At 46.2% G+C, this 16,006-nt stretch overlaps 5 protein-coding genes across 5 annotated transcripts; 3 read left to right on the plus strand and 2 right to left on the minus strand.

Annotated features, from left to right (window-relative positions):
• Positions 1–5,519: 5,519 nt before the first annotated feature.
• On the minus strand, positions 5,520–7,274 carry DFJ58DRAFT_873647 (peptidase C14, caspase domain-containing protein; the record flags this gene model as incomplete). The annotated part of the gene is made up of 14 exons (XM_041394378.1): positions 5,520–5,775; positions 5,830–5,933; positions 5,984–6,002; positions 6,061–6,141; positions 6,199–6,276; positions 6,383–6,418; positions 6,469–6,480; positions 6,536–6,568; positions 6,620–6,637; positions 6,687–6,733; positions 6,786–6,848; positions 6,906–7,052; positions 7,103–7,184; positions 7,236–7,274. Coding segments are annotated over 14 exons (786 nt in total), but the record flags the coding sequence as incomplete, so codon positions are not given.
• On the minus strand, positions 7,098–8,170 carry DFJ58DRAFT_267142 (uncharacterized protein). The gene is made up of 3 exons (XM_041379558.1): positions 8,159–8,170; positions 7,236–8,101; positions 7,098–7,184 (listed from the first exon to the last, which is right to left on the minus strand). Exon 2 carries the CDS (start codon positions 7,916–7,918, stop codon positions 7,376–7,378), a length of 543 nt encoding a protein of 180 aa, XP_041235406.1. The 5' UTR covers positions 7,919–8,101; positions 8,159–8,170; the 3' UTR covers positions 7,098–7,184; positions 7,236–7,375.
• A 1,830-nt stretch (positions 8,171–10,000) lies between these two features.
• On the plus strand, positions 10,001–11,460 carry DFJ58DRAFT_908836 (glycosyltransferase family 69 protein; the record flags this gene model as incomplete). The annotated part of the gene is given in 10 exon segments (XM_041395129.1): positions 10,001–10,068; positions 10,099–10,235; positions 10,284–10,387; positions 10,407–10,564; positions 10,592–10,598; positions 10,647–10,720; positions 10,772–10,825; positions 10,881–11,249; positions 11,299–11,319; positions 11,346–11,460. 10 exon segments carry the CDS (start codon positions 10,001–10,003, stop codon positions 11,458–11,460), a joined length of 1,107 nt encoding a protein of 368 aa, XP_041235407.1.
• Positions 11,461–12,108: 648 nt separating this feature from the next.
• On the plus strand, positions 12,109–13,469 carry DFJ58DRAFT_736890 (caspase domain-containing protein; the record flags this gene model as incomplete). The annotated part of the gene is made up of 9 exons (XM_041386872.1): positions 12,109–12,412; positions 12,487–12,549; positions 12,600–12,740; positions 12,799–12,956; positions 13,007–13,024; positions 13,081–13,134; positions 13,187–13,199; positions 13,323–13,336; positions 13,386–13,469. The coding sequence occupies 9 exons, from the start codon at positions 12,109–12,111 to the stop codon at positions 13,467–13,469; spliced, it is 849 nt and encodes a 282-aa protein (XP_041235408.1).
• A 1,190-nt stretch (positions 13,470–14,659) lies between these two features.
• On the plus strand, positions 14,660–15,946 carry DFJ58DRAFT_848398 (uncharacterized protein; the record flags this gene model as incomplete). Its single annotated transcript, XM_041393628.1, has 10 exons — positions 14,660–14,763; positions 14,813–14,841; positions 14,886–15,033; positions 15,096–15,183; positions 15,340–15,466; positions 15,558–15,615; positions 15,683–15,728; positions 15,782–15,821; positions 15,848–15,879; positions 15,936–15,946. Coding segments are annotated over 10 exons (683 nt in total), but the record flags the coding sequence as incomplete, so codon positions are not given.
• Positions 15,947–16,006: the final 60 nt, after the last annotated feature.

The following is a 16,006-nucleotide window of genomic DNA, read 5'->3' on the forward strand; positions in this document are numbered from 1 at the left end:
TTGTAGGTCTTATTTGTGTCTACCCTAATTGATGAATAATACATGAAATTCTCCCCACAGAACTTTTCCTGTGTCTAAAAGAGAACTAGAATGATTGAAGACGATAGAATCAAAGATGGCTCAAGAATGTGGCCAAATACTTCTGAAGAATGTGCTTTAAGAATGTGCTAATTGAAGATTATGTAATCAAATGTGGCTCAAGAATGTGGCCAAATACTTCTGAAGAATGTGAAGAATAATGTCAAAACAATGGAGCTAAATAAGCCAATATTTCTCCTGATATTCACTTGAATGTTCACTCAAATACTGGGGACAAAGAATCTAAGGGGTGAAAGAATGTTCCCCTATGTTCCCCTAACTATGCTTCACAAGAGGGGAAAATAAAACCCCTTATATACTACTAGACTAGTGGCTGTGCTACTGATTACTGATGTACTATAGAATATTCCAGAATGTGTCAGAATTATTGAGAAAGAACTATAGAATGTTATAGAATGTTTATAGAATGTCATGGAATGTTATGGAATGTCATAGAATGATTGGTAAGATACTCATAGAATGTTCTAGAATACTCAGCAAAGGCTGTGTTCAGGTCCTTCTAGCACTGCCTTATGCTGTGCATTGATTACCAATCCATTCCAAGCTGTTCATTGTATATCTTGGTTTGGTTGGCATCACTGCCTTGAGTACATAGATGTAAATAAAGTGTGCATAGAATGTGTATGTACATATGTTTGTCATAGGGGTAAATAAAATAAAGAATTATAGAAAGGATAAAGAGTATGTTAAGTATTTAATTTGAACTGCTAAGTTGTATCTTGGTGATACATGCTCAGAAATGTCCAAATTAAATTGAAGTAAGGTATAGAAAATTCAGGGGAAGTGCATAGACTATAGTAGGAATTGCATATATCATAAATTTGCCATCAATTCCAACTTGACCCTAAATGGTCTCCATCTCCTGGTTGACTACAGTAAGACTCTTCATCTTTCCTGCCAAGAACAGTTGAATATGTGGTGATGATTATATGTAAAAAACCTCTGACAGATCAAGAATTTTTAGCATGAAGTTGTCCATCTGCCTCATTGGTACATCATATTCCTTGCCTCATGGTCTATAACAAAGCATTGCAGTACTTGCACAAGATCTTCTGGTGCTGGTTGAGAAGCCCATTCTCATGTATGTGGCGCATGTCAAGTATCTGATTCTGAAACAAACTACAGTCCAGCCTGTGATAACATGACATCACATATATAGATTCAGATACACCTGGGATCTGTCACTACTGGACATGTTCATCTGTCTGTTATTGATGCAGTTCGAGTTATCAACCCTAATCTGGATATGCAATGCACCAAAGTAAAATTTTAGCATCCAGGTATCCAGTGACTTCCTTGGTGTCTTGTCCATGGCTCCAAAAGAAAAGTTAAACAACACTCCAGAGCTTACTGTATGGAACTGGAAAATGGGCAAACTCATACTGGTGATTCAAATTGTAGATGAGTTCTTGTTACCCATTATTCTGATACCATCTGCCCCAGACACGCTCCAGTCATGGAATTTGCACCTTTACTTTCCTCACTTCTCACCTTCTATTGTGGTAACAGTGATGAATGAGGATGAAGTTACAGAGCCTTGACTTTTTGTTCTGGACATACCAAAACCTTCCACCAGCAAGGTTACCCTCACAGCAGATTATGTTTGTGTTTTTGGATTCCTGCCTTTCGACCTTAGGGCCAGCCCTGTGGCAATTGTAATTTGCTTTGACACTTCACCCAAGTGGAAGCCTAACCCAAAGGCACACATTCCCTTCTCCATAGCACTTGGACAAAGACTTCTCCTCATTACCACCTGGGTTAAGGAGAAGAAGATGAAGAAGAAGAAGCAGGTCTGGTATGACCTGTTCACAACCAGGGAATATATTATTATCTTATGTTATGACCCTTCCCCCACGGACTTCTCCACATATTTATCAGCTGGGACACATGGGGTCCCACAGGTACACACTTTTGAAGTCTCCACCACACTCTCATATCTGGACTGGATACATGTTCAGAAGCAGATTTGTTTCCCTCGTCACGTCACTTAAAGCCACTGCAGGTCAACCCTTGCAGAACAATACAAATGTGGGATTTCAATCAACTTGGGATGAAGGGAGCCAAGGCATTGGGCCTTGAAAAGGAACATGAGGAACATGTGCATTGGGTAAATGACACTACAGTCATGAAGGATAAGGTGTTTGTTAAGACAATCCACACAAGCCTTCCTTACTCCATCACCACACAGACACTCCCTCCTCCTTGTTCCCCTGAAGAACATACATTTACTCATGCCATACACCATTTTTTTGTCATTATGAGTAAAGCAAACTTTACCTGGTGTTCTTCATTGACCACAGTTTTTTCACTGCAGTTCAACCCTGATGTGAGCCACCTAAACCTCACCCTGTGTTCTTCATTGACCACATTTTTTCACTGCAGTCTAAACCATTGTTCTCTTCATGTCCTGATTTTCTGGATGCCCAGAAAAGCCCCAAAAAGCCCCATGGATTTCAAGTAATACTTGTCCTTAATTAAATTGACTAGAGAAGAGAATGTGGTGTTTTTCCAGAAGAGCCATGAAGAAGGATATCTAATTCAATTAGCCTGTCACAAAGCTAAAGATGTACAGTACAGTGGCATATGCATGCACACAAATTTGATATTCAAGATTCAAGATGCAATGGTTGACAATAATGCAAAGACATTAAATGCAAACTTTCAATGTTGCTCTGCTGTATATCTTCCATGAACCTAGTCTGGACCTTGACATATGTCAAAAGTGCGCAAAGATAGGGTGGTGTGATTTCAAAGGACATTGACATGGTCAAAAGTGCGCAAAGATAGGGTGGTATGAATGAAAACCAAAGGTGTGGGCATAGTGGCAGTCTTAGAGTGCCACTGCATGTGGGGTCCATTTTTCATTGAGAAATGCATAGTGGCACTCTAAGACTGCTACTGTGTGTGGGTCACTTGTCCATCTGCCTCATTGGTACATCATATCTGGGGCATATGTCACTAATTCCCAACCATGAACATTGTCAAAAGTCATTTCATTAACATCATGCCTGGTCAATTTTAGTAAGATGTGCATGGTGGAAGTCCTAGAGTGCTGCTGTGCATAAGGTCATTTTAAGTGTGGTTGTGACTTTGAAGATCATGATGTGGTGTGGTGTGAATGAAAATGAAACAGCATGAACATATGCTGACAATGAGATCTTTGGGTCATATGAATGAAATGACTCTGAAAAGAGTGACATATGTCAAAGGTGCGCAAAGATAGGGTGGTGTGAATAAAAAACCAAAAGTGTGTGCATAGTGGCAGTCTTAGAGCGCCACTGTGTGTGGGGTTTTTTTTTTGATAGAGAAATGTTGTGGGTGGTGTGAATTGAAAATCAAAGATGTGGGGCCATAGTGGCAGTCCTAGAGTGCCACTGCATGTGGAGTCAATTTTACCAAACTAAAGCACTGTAGCACTCTGTAGGAGCTGTAGGAGGATATTGTAGTTTTCTGATGTATGTCAAAGGTGTAGGCATAGTGGCAGTCTCAGAGTGCCACACTGCGTGTGGGGTCAGCACTGTAGCACTCTGTAGGAGCTGTAGGAGGCTATTGTAGTTTACTGATGCATGTCAAAGGTGCGCAAAGATAGGATGATGCGAATGAAAACCAAAGGTGTGGGCATAGCGGCAGTCTCAGAGTGCCACTGCGTGTGGGGTCCATTTTTCATTGAGAAATGTTAAGTGCGCAACCTCATATACAATATCCAGAATGGTGACATATTTTGTTTTGAAGGTGTGCATGGTGGCAGTCCTAGAGTGCCACTTTTTGATTAGAGAAATGTTGTTTGTATATACAATATCAAGAATAGCGACATATTTGTGGCAGTCCTAGAGTGCCACCGCATGTGGGGTCAATTTTTGATAGAGAAATTGCAGTGGATTGTGTGTATGATGAGAATGATGACACATGGCAGCCTTCCTGGATGGCCGCTGTGCGCAGGGTCATTTTTAGAGGGGGTTTTGGTGGCAGTCCTAGAGTGCCACTGTGGTGTGGGGGTCTAGTAGAGAATGGTGCATGGAGGGGTTATCATGTATGGCAGTCTCAGAGTGCCACTGTGTGCAAAGTGTGATTTTTCATAGGAGGAACTGCTGTGGTTGTGAGCAGATGTAGCAGTTGATCAGATTCTCACAATGGAGGTGTCCGTTGGTGGCAGTCTCAGACTGCCACTGTGCACAGGGTGATTTTTGGTAGAGGAACTGTTGTGGGGTTTAGCATGTACACCATGGGTGGCACTCTCAGAATGTGCATAGGGAGAGATTGTGGAGTGGGGGTTGAATGATGGTGGTGTGGTGGGGGGCAGTCCTAGAGTGCCAGGCGGCGGTCGAATGATGGTGGTGCAGCGGCGGCAGTCCTAGAGTGCCAGGCGGATGATGGTGGTGCGGCGGCGGCAGTCCTAGAGCGCCAGGCATAGTGAGAATGGTGGTGAGTGGCCAGCTTAGAGGGGGGGAGGGGGGAATGATGGTGGTGCGGCGGCAGCAGTCCAAGGTGCGGCATGGTGGCCTTCCTGGATGGCCGCTGTGTGCAGGGTCATTTTTGGAGGGGGTTTTGCAAGTATGATGAGAAGTGGGGTCGAATGATGGTGGTGTTGGCGGCGGCAGTCCTAGAGCGCCAGGCATAGTGAGAAATGGTGGTGAGTGGCCAGCTTAGAGGGGGGGGGGTCGAATGGTGATGAGTGGTGGAGTGCCGGGGGTCGAATGATGGTGGTGTAGCGGCGGCAGTCCTAGAGCGCCAGGCATAGTGGATGATTGATTGACGATGTAGCATGGGTGGCAGTCTCAGAGTGCCACTGCGCACAGAGGGGGGTCGAATGATGGTGGTGTAGCGGCGGCAGTCCTAGAGCGCCAGGCATAGGGGTCGAATGATGGTGGTGTTGGCGGTGGCAGTCCTAGAGGGCCAGGCATAGTGGTTGCGGCGTTAAACCCCCCTTTTTGGACCGTGGGAGGCAAAAAGTGGACCCTAGGCAACCCTAGGAGGGCCCATAGCGCTAAAGCTTCAATGGAGTCACCACCTGTGTACAGCCTGTCAGCGCGCATACCGGCGCTATGAACAAGATGACATCTGACCAGTCGGGAAAGCTTAGAAAAAGTGCCGTGCAGTGATATGTATAAAGAGTCAAGGCTAACCTTGTTAGTTAAAGGCAGGGCTAGCGGGAGCGTGACAGTGAGTTGTGCCTGTCAGTGCGCAGCAGTAATGTAAACTCACTTCCACGGTGACTCGGATACTATGATTTGGTGCGTCCCTGTCTGTTCACGCCAGGCCACTACTTACATTCTGAGTCGTCCTCGGAGCCATGGTATACTTTGAAAACATTGCTCACCTCAAGTGCCGAGAAGCAGATTGCTTCTAGTTGATCTTGATATTTAAACAAGGCAATAAATATCAAGCGCAGGGGTAACTTGACTCTTGGGTAATCATTAGAATCATTGTGGACAAGAGTACGTGAAAATATAGTGATGCGGAACAAGAGAAGGGTTGATTCAAAGTACCTCGGTGCGTTTTCACCGCTCGAAACTAGACATACATATCTCGTCAACGAGAGACCAAGACTGATACATAAATACTAGTCTCGTACATAGAACACTAAGTTGGTTAATATGATATAAGTATTGCGAGCACCGCAGCATAATAATAATGCCCAAAATCGTCACGTTAGAGGATGAAGCGTAAATTAGTATCCTGAGAAAAGCGGTGTTAATCTGAATCTACCACACTACAAACTGCAAGGCTTACAATGGGGTGCGAGCTCGATAGTTGCGGTTTCTGCTGATAATGTTGCTTCAAAATGTCCCTAATAGACTTGAGCAGTTCTTGGTAAGTTTGTACTGGATTCCTTGCTGTGCGCTAAGTCAGTCTCATGCAAGAAGAAACAAAACTCCCGACCAACATAAAGACTTGACAAAGGCCTGTCCATGCATGTCAGCTGCAAACAGGTGGAGAGATTTCAATGAATATATCGCTCACGTAGCTCATAGCCCCAACAGCCATACCACCCTGTCTTGTATCAGCACTAGTTTGATCGTCGCGACAGCCCGAGAATGATATCTAGATAGAAGGCAAGCGGCAGAAGTACAGAGCACATAATGCCAGGCAGTCACTTACCACGTCAGCATTTGTGGCCTTCGCTGCTTGAAACTGCGGTGTTGTACTGTTTCCCTTGAGGCGTCCATTCGAATGATACTACGAGATGATCAGTCCCAATACTGACTGAAGCAAGTATCGTGCTCACGATGTATGGCAAATCTAGCAGTCATGGACTTTCAGTCAACCTTTATCACTGCGGAACGATGTACTTACCTAGTGCCGTTCCTGAGTGACAAGACTAGGAATCTATCAGATTTGTCTGATGAGCGCGTTGTGAGACGACCTTACGTCAAAGATAGCCTGGATGGATGGGGTTATATAAGCTCCGAACATGAAGCTAAATGTGAAGACTTACAGTCAAACGACAACCCGCAGGCAATGATTTGACCTGTGAAATTTCTCAGACCGGGGTGTTTCTCCTATCGTGCGACAAGCGTACCATAATGCGGTGCATTTCCTGCATTGGAGTTATGAGCATAAACAGATTGAAAATAGCAAGTCCTCACGTCATCAACAATTAATCCGGCCTTCTTGTAGTCGACAGGGTATATAACTGCAAGTGATGAAATCTAACGATATTCTAAAGAGAAGAGAATACCCCTTACCTTCATCAAGTCCATCAGCTTCATCCCCATCCTGGTCTGGAATCTGTCCCCCGTGGCCCGAGTCTAGACGACGAGGAGGATATTCGGAAATTATACCCAAAGGTGCGAAGAATAACGTACAGTGGAAAAACAGTGCATCATGAGGATGAGCGTCCTTCACAAGCCAACGCATCGCATCCAGAATGTTTTGCCTTGTTGGCATTTGCCTCGAATTGTTGGTGTCATCGACCAACATTACAATATCGCCGTTTTTGTAGCCCCAATTGGCTAGGGCAAGGTATGAGTATCGGCGCTGCGACAATCAACCAACAACGCACATGTTAAAAACCGCTTCACATTGTGCGCATCGTTGATACAGCCCCGAAGCTCGCGTCGTTGACCTGTATAGTTAATTCCGATCTCAAAAAAGACTCAACTTGAATTTTCAACTAATATTGTATCTTCACTTACGCATAGTGCTTTCTTCCGCCCGTTGCACTTGGAATATTGGAAATGAACATGACCGTTATGATGCACGACCTGTTGGTGAACATGTGGCTGCACCTGCTGCTGAGGATGAACGATAGGCCTATGCGCGCTACTTGCCGAGTTTAAGCGCGATCGCTGACCATTACCTGAGGGACCTGAGTGAGGCGCTGGCGGACGTAGATGTTGTGAAGAACGTGAGCGGTGCAAATTTTGCGAACTGATTGCGTGCTGAAGTGAGTGGGACGAAGGCTGGGTGGGTGGCGCGAAACGGAGCTGCTGCGAGGTGGTGCGACGAATAGGCTTAGGTATGGCAGAAGTCGAATGAGAATGTTGGTGATGCCCGTGCCTGTGAGAATGAACTTGAGTGTGAGCGTGTGCATCAGTGTATTATTTCTGGATGACGGTTGGACATTGAATGAATTTGAAACGATTTGCGGGACAGGCATGGGTGGAGGACGCGGTGGACGACGAGACATCAAAGGGTGAGGTGGTGGTAGAGACATATAGGGAGATGGGGGTGGTCGCGTTGCATGGGGGATCGGTGGGGGAGGTGCGCGCGCGCGAGAAGGAAAGCCTTCCTGGATAAGCGAAGGGGGATTCTCATGTGAAAACATGCTGTAAGAGATCAATGAAGTAATGAAAGCGGCCAATTGAATAAATACCATATGAATATGATATCTAATTTGAAGCTTACCGGGGACTGTGGGGAAATGCGTTGTGAACCTGTCAACACGTTCATTGCAGAAAAGGCGGAAAAAATTCACTTTGGTGACGCTGATCGCGGAGCGTTGGGCAGACCGAGAGGTTCAAATGGCCGGGGAAACGGATCATGGGATTGATGCAGGTCTCTGTGATAGTCATTTTTATCAGTAACGATTTACTGTATCATGCAGACCGTTGCGTACCTCACTGGTGGGATTCCAGGGCTATATGATTATACTTAGCTATTGTGAACAACGCAGATCAAGGGTGTTGTAACTCACGATGGCATTGGAAACCTAGGATTCGGAGAACGTCGCCGATCTTGAGCGGCATCGTTGCCGCGTAGGTCCCACATCATTGTGTTAACTTGGGTATACGACCTTAAAGCGCGGGAACAGCAGGAAAGCAGGACAACCTGGCATGGCGGAGATCACGGTGAGCACATTCCAGCACAAAGCTTATATAGTCCTAATGAATGGTTGAGTGACTTACCGGTGAGGAGAAAAGCCAAGAAGACCTGGAGAGGGAGTTCTGACTGGGAAAGCGATGAAAAAAGAGCATCTCTGCTAGAACAGCGGCTTTATTTTGACTGGACTGGGGCAGCTCTGTCAGACTCGCCAAGGACATCTGTTTTTGGAAGTCGTCGAGGCTTACTAGCGCTTTAGCGCTACCCTCACGACGGGACTCATAGCACTTCAGCGCTGTCGGTCACCGAATTCAACGGGCCAGCACACAGCACGGCGAAGTAATATTTGTAAGGACCGACGCGAGAGTCCTTATTTGAATTTTGAAGAGATGGAGAGCGACGGCGACCTAAGTCACCCATCATCAGGGATGAGTCAACTAGTAGTCACATGTCATGAGATGAAACATCAAACTGACGTTGTTACACAGGATGTTGTCACCACCTGTTAGATAATAAGTAGCTGGGGCCTCTCACTACTCGTCAGACTGTGGGGAATGCACTCTGTTGGTTTCGCACGGATTTGGACTTGTGTCTTCCTCTAACATTTGTCGAGTCTACCTCTGGTCCTATGCGAGGTTCTGACAGTTTATAGGCATGGGTGTGATGTTGAACTCGGACACATCTGTCGATTATCAATACGTCTTCTACTTGTCAATCATCCTGCAGACTTTTTTTTTTACTTCTGTCGTTCACGTCGACGATTTATCCTGGATGGGGCGTGCTGTTGTCCGTGATTGGCTCATTTGTGCATGCGAGACGAGTCTCGATTGAAGCGCTCTAGCGTGGATATAGCCTGGCCAGGCCTGGAGGTACGCATCCTTACAAAGCCCAGCTCTTGGGGTTGCCAATGGACTTTCGGTAGACATCGACTTGTGATGTACGAGTGTAGCTATAGTATTCTTAAAATCTATATTGAGGATTGTACCGATGTGAATGCGACTGTAGCGGAGCAAGTGTTCTATTTTTGGACTCTCAAGTTAGCACCCGCGCAGTGCAACGCATCATGGCTGAGAATAGATAGGGTCTGCCTTCTTTCGGGATATAAGAATCACACAACCAGCTAGTTGGATTATATGATGCACCACAGCCTACTGACTTCATCTTTCCCCCTTCCTTCATTCCCGTTTAGTGAGCGCTGGCTTCATTTCCCGTGTTACGCATGTCCATAACGAAGCTTAAGCTCAAAGGCCTTTATCTATGTTATTTGTCGTATCTTCCTCGCAATAATCCGCTTTCCTGGTCTTGTCTCCCTCTATATTTTCATCACTCTTGACAACAAAACTGAGGAACGGTTTTTCCGACAAGTTTTTCCCAGAAGACTACACATGGCATCCTGCCTTTCCTTCAAGCTGGAGGTTCATACTCCTCCTCATCCTCATAGTGCCCATCTTTGCATTCGTCGAAATACTCCGTCTTTTAGCTTATCGATTCCTACTTCCCTGCTTATCAATCGGTGGAATAAGGCTTTTGGAACCCGGCACCCTTCCGAGGAAGGGTATGTTATGTTCCATCGAGACAGCTCTATTGGCGGACGTGATCTTTTTAACGCTGACGAGGAAGAAAATGCGTTCATCGAAACATGCGGAAGAAGGTGCTGGTGTTCGCTCATTATCTAGACCAAGTTCTCCTAAGGCTACTCCGCGTCTGGTGCCCTATCTCAAACCGTGGAAGATACAGCTTTTTTGCGTATGTCGTCTTGTTTTGTGTAAGCACGTGGGTCGGAGTCCACTACGAGCAGCCTGGGGACGTACGGTACAGGGATTCCATTCAGGAGGCCGTTGCACATCCTCGAAAACAAGGGTACGGAAAGCAAGGTGAGCTCCTCTGAATTCATAACTCGAATGCAATTTATCCCGCTTCAGAGAAAATTTTCATTACCGCCATGTTCCACGATAACGAAAATGTTATTCCATACTGGCACGACACTCTCATCAAAGTCATTCACTATCTCGGTCCCAGACAACGTGTTCGTCTCTGTCGTTGAGAGTAACAGTACCGATAGTTCCCCTCAGCTCCTTGAAGCACTAGATGCAGACCTTGCACTTTTGGGCGTGTCACGGCGCATACTCACAAGAGATAAAGCAGTACCAAAGCCCGACGATTTGGGCGGAAACAAACGCATTGAATACCTATCGGCCCACGCGTAATCGTGCAATGGAGCCTCTGCTAGTAGGAGGGTATGATAGGGTGGTGTTCTCGAATGACATATTTATCGAGCCCGAGAGCTTTGTCGAGCTGTTAGAAAACGAAACGATGGGGACTATGACATGGCATGTGGCTTAGACATGGGTCATTTTGGGTAGGCACATCCAGCTGCTACGGCACATCTATCATTCTAATCGTGGTAAAGCGCATATGATATGTGGGTTCTTCGAGATCGACAGGCAAAGCTAGCCAGTGCAATGTAAGTTGCGAATCCTATTTTCCCATATATCTAATTCAGTCTGTTCGGTATCTAGCTGGCCATATTTCTTCGACGAAGCTGACTATCAAGCAATGCATGCCGGGTCTCCTGTGCCCGTATTCACCTGCTGGAACGGCATCGTTGTCTTCACTGCAGATCCTCTTCTCCCGGTAGCCTTGCGCTCTAATCGCACGCTTTCCAACGATCCTCTACCATACGAATTGCCGGCAACCCACCCAGCAGCACACAATGCCTCGATGCAGGGTCCGAGTCCTGCTCTGACACCCCCAATACAATTCCGCGCGTCTGCGCCAGGGGAATGTTTTTCGTCAGAAAGTTTCTTGCTCCCATATGATATGAGGCGACAGTTCAATCTGCAGCGCATATATCTTAACCCAAAGGTGATCAACGGTTACGACTGGAGGTTTGTCGCATGCTACATTATCGGGATATTGGCTCATGTATCATGTTAGGTTTTATTTCTACTTCAAGTGGTTTATGCGTCACCCCCGTGCTCCAGTGGTGGATCGAAAAAGGTGTACGATGGTGCATGGATGGCAAGAAGTGTGATGGTCGTAGGCGATGCAGACAGGGTTTTCTCGTGGGACGGTGGAGACTGTCATCCATGGTGGTAGATGGGCTCGGTTATGAGATCTTGGGATTTTGGGATTTGGGGGTAACAAGTCATGGGACGATATGGTTATTGCCTGCGTATTGGCATTTACGACTAATACTTAGGATACTACGACTATTTATACTTGTTTGCCCTTTGAATTCATCAGTACCGACCAACTTGATCATATTTTCGAGGCGTCTAACAACGTAGATGCCCCATGTTCGAAAGGCAGCTTGGGTATGCAAATTCTGCTCTACACACTCTTCTATGAGTCGTCTGTACGTACTACGTCTTGTGATGTTTTCCCCAACTACCGTTCACAGGATTACCAGGGTTGATATGCCACTAATATTGTCAAAGGTTTAATATTCGACAACCGTCCGTTTTCAAGTCCCTAACTATGGTGGCTGCCATGACCCCCGCATCATGACGACAATCATTCTATTCGTGCACCTTGTACTTGGCATTGTTTGCAATGACAAGCTCTTCCCCCGCATTGCAGTCGACCAACTCGCACGAGTACAATGCTTCATCTCTTTAACAATTTTGACGTGAGAGCAAACATGTTGACCGGTTGCTAAGTTATAAAGCTCGCAGTGAAGGCCGTCACCGACCCTGCATCGTCCAGTCACTCTTCTGATTCATTCTAATTCCTTCCCAGCACGCCATGTTACCCGAAGTCATCGAAATTGATGATAATTCTTTCCCCGCTGCGTTGACCTCCTTCATCAGGATCACCACACATGCCATAACGTCGATGGACGTGCGCTTCGTGGAAGCCATCAAGGATCCAAAGACAAATGTCCTAAAAGAAATCACAGTCCAAGGCCACCACCACCTCGCCGAATTCTCGAGGTGCCCTCGTTCTTCTGGAGCACCGTATTTGAACCGACGCGTGTCAGAAGCTTCTTATATTCCGATGTACACACAACCCAGTCCACGGTCTCCTGGAAGAAAGCGGGGCATTGTTGGTGGGTGTTACATAATGTGTTGCAAACCAACGATATTTCTGAAACCGTGTATAAGATTGGAATCAATTACAAAGGTCAACGCTATGAACTGAGAGGGTGCAATAATGACATTCATAATCTCTCGCCATGCCTTATTAGTACGTGCAGTTGTTGGCGATTCGGTGGCGAATCAGTGACCCCTTTCTAGATCAATGGGGATACGATCCCACAGACATTGTACAATTAATTGATGACGGCTGTGGCCCCCTGCCAACTAAGCACAATATTTTACTTGAAATGCGCCGCCTGGCATTTTATGCAAGGGCAGGTGACTCCATGTTCTTCTATTGTACGTACTTCCTTTGATGGAACTGTTGGTCTTGTGAATCACGCGATGTCTTACACAGTTTCGGGGCATGGGGGCCAAGTCCGCGACCTGGATGGCGATGAAGTTGATGGTTATGATGAATGTAGGACTCAGGGCCTTATTAGAAAGGTTACTGTTGACGTGCACAAAGTCATATGTCCAGTCGATTATCAACAGTCGGGTGTGATTAACGACGATGTCAGGCGTTTGCCTTTTTGATCAAAGGATAAGGCTGATTAGCTCCTCAGGAAATACACGAAATTATGGTTAGTACCGTGACGCGAAGAACACCCCATGGTATTTCACATGGTATTTCAAATAGTCGCTGATAGAACGCCCGCAGGTAAAGCCGCTGGCTGCTGGCTCACGGTTGACGGTACGAATTTGTGATCAATGACGCAACATCACCGAATAACATAATTGTATAGGCGCTCTTTGATTGTAAGCACGTTCCTTGATACCGTAACTTCAAAAAGTCGAATGACCTCAGTCATGCCATTCCGGCACGGTGCTTGGTGAGCCCCAAATCAATTTCATCGCTGACAAATACTGAATAATTCTTAGATTTGCCTTACCTTGTGAGAGAAGCAGTTTCTTCTTTGTGATTTTGTCTGATCATCACAATAGTATGACTCTAGACAATGCAAGTGCACCGATGGCGTTACGCCCGATGCTCGCATCAGGAAGCACTCCCAGGCGAAGAAGTTGTAAGAACCAGTTTTTGCGAGTTGTGTTTCTGAATCAACATCGAACAGTTTGCTTCTCAGGTTGTGGGGATTCCGAAGAGAGGGAGAGTGTCGTAATGCCTGGTCAACCTATTGGCGGACTTATGACATTTGTGGGTAAACCTACCATGACATCAGTTCCTTCTAATCTTCCCTTGAAGGCTTTCATACATGTTTTCTGTCCGTGTCGCGCTCTTATTGCTAGCTCGACTGGCTAATATTTGCTTTGTTAGCTTGCACGCAGGCTCTAGCTTTCAAAGTATATCGAACAAATACGCGCGTTCGTTCGTGCGACCTTACCGGACGCCAGACAAGAACCCTCAATTTTCCTGCTCAAATCCTCTCGTTTGTTGATGTGTTCTTATCCAGACTATAGCCACTGATATTGCACCAGGATACAACATTGCCTTTCTATATCTGAACGCTTGGGAATGGGATTGAGTCGTAATCACTCCTTATATGTTAACATGATCGTGCATATTTGATCTCGTTGACATCGTTCCGATATAAGCCGCTCGTGAGTACGAATTGATTCGGTCCAGATGCTCAGGACACTTCTCATCGATCAGCAAAGAACCCAGAGCTGGGCTATGTACCCGAAGCCTTCCCGAACCTGGATGCGGTTCACATGCCGTTCATCTAACATTTGCACAGCCATGATTGGCCAGATTGGCACAGGTCACGCTGTTTTGTATCTTATCGCGCCTCTTCGTAGCCATGCTCGCGAGAGTGATTATTGTCTGGCAACAGGGGGTTATTTGATCGCAAGCTCCATATAATCTCCGTACCGTCTTGCAAATAAGCACTTCGTCTGCCTCCTATCCGTCGTTTCTAGCGATGCACCTGTCAAACGAAGCTCGCCGAGACTGGCATGTATCATCACTTAGTGACAGTGGTCATAGTCAAATTGACAAGATCATCTAGCGCTATGACGGCGGGAGCTTGATAATCTTTGCTCTCATATAACGCGTGTTTCGATCCTTCATTGGCTACTTGCCCACGCACGCTGAATCGTAGGTAGTAGTGATAAGCCACCCTCATCGATAACCACGCATGCCCGTCCCTCCTTCCAGACTGATTTCGTACGTTTTCCATCCTGATCGTTACGTCCTCACTAACGTAGTACCATGACTTAACAGTCATCGAAACAAGGGGTAATGCAACCGTCAATGCACGATGCACCTGCCCAGTATTGATTCGTTTTTGGAAGGCTGGACAGATCAAGGAGTCCATACTCAACCCACCCCTGTCGTTCCTGTGCGGCGATCGCCATCTCCGAAGTAAGCTCATTCCACTTCACGTGATCAAGTTGTTCACATCAGTTAGCAGAAACGGCTATCAAAACGCGCCGATCGCTGGTATGCAAACATCCTCCCCTGACGTCCTCTTAGTGCACATGCAGCCCTTCCTCCATCGGTTCCTTCCTACCGTTTCACGTACAACGAGAGGACTGCGCCAGATGCTTGGCCAGCACAACATGATCCTGACCTCACGGCTTCACCGCTTACGGACGCAGTCAACTCAATCTCTTCAGCAGCATGCAAGAGAGAGTACTGAGTCATGAGAATCACGTACACTCACCGTATGCTGTACGACGACCTTTCGTCGCAAGGTGCAACTGTGACCCGAGCGACCAGATAGAGATTCCGCAGACAATCAAAGTGTTGATTCCACATACGAGGAAGAAGAAGGCATTATGTGTGAGTCCTTTCAAGTTCGTCCTTGTGCGGCTTATTTCTGGGTAGATTGGCATAAACTACAAAGCCAGGATAGAGAGCTTCGCGGCTGTGTAATGATGCTTGGAACATGGCAGAATTTCTAAAGTGTCCGTTCATCTTCATCTCTTGTTCACCCAGTATCAAGTAACGCAACCGTCAACAGCCTCCTGGAATTATGCGAAAGAGGACATTATGGTGCTCACAGATGAGCCATACAATCTGAGATACATGCCGACGAAACGGAACATCTTAGCGCATTACGGTGGTTAGTGAAAGACGCCCAACCTGGAGATTGCTTATTCTTCCACTGTGAGTCGTGTATCCGTAATTTTACAAGCAATTGATGATGCATCCAGACTCTGGACATGGAGGACGAATCATCGACTTGGATGGTCCCCGTGTGATGGCCACCGTGTAGATGGATTTGAAAAGGGTAACAGTTACGATAGTCCAAACTTTGAGAAATACTGATCTGTAACAGCCATCCATCCGTTGACTGGGAGCACGCTGGTGAGATTGTGACCGAGGTGCGTTTATAGTTATTTGCTTTGATTGGATACGATGTAAATTTCTCAAACAGGACCTATACGATGCAATGGCAAGTACTGACAACGCAGACTGTAAGGTAATACTAACTTTGACATAGGTCAAACCCTTACTGCTGGTTGCCGCCTTATTGTAAGTCCGTGAGCAGCTTTATGCGTCAAGCGACTTCAATTTTGTTTTCCCAACAGGCATTGTTGATGTAAGTTTTAGTTGCCAATGTCAAGTTGGACCGATGATATCATGAACACTAGTCATGTTA

The sequence above is a fragment of the Suillus subalutaceus genome (assembly GCF_016647625.1).
Source record: "Suillus subalutaceus strain FC151 chromosome Unknown DFJ58scaffold_302, whole genome shotgun sequence".
Lineage (NCBI taxonomy): Eukaryota > Fungi > Basidiomycota > Agaricomycetes > Boletales > Suillaceae > Suillus > Suillus subalutaceus.

Excerpts from the sequence above, each read along its gene's own strand:
- DFJ58DRAFT_267142 (XM_041379558.1), bottom strand. The coding sequence starts at position 7,918 with ATGGTATTTATTCAATTGGCCGCTTTCATTACTTCATTGATCTCTTAC.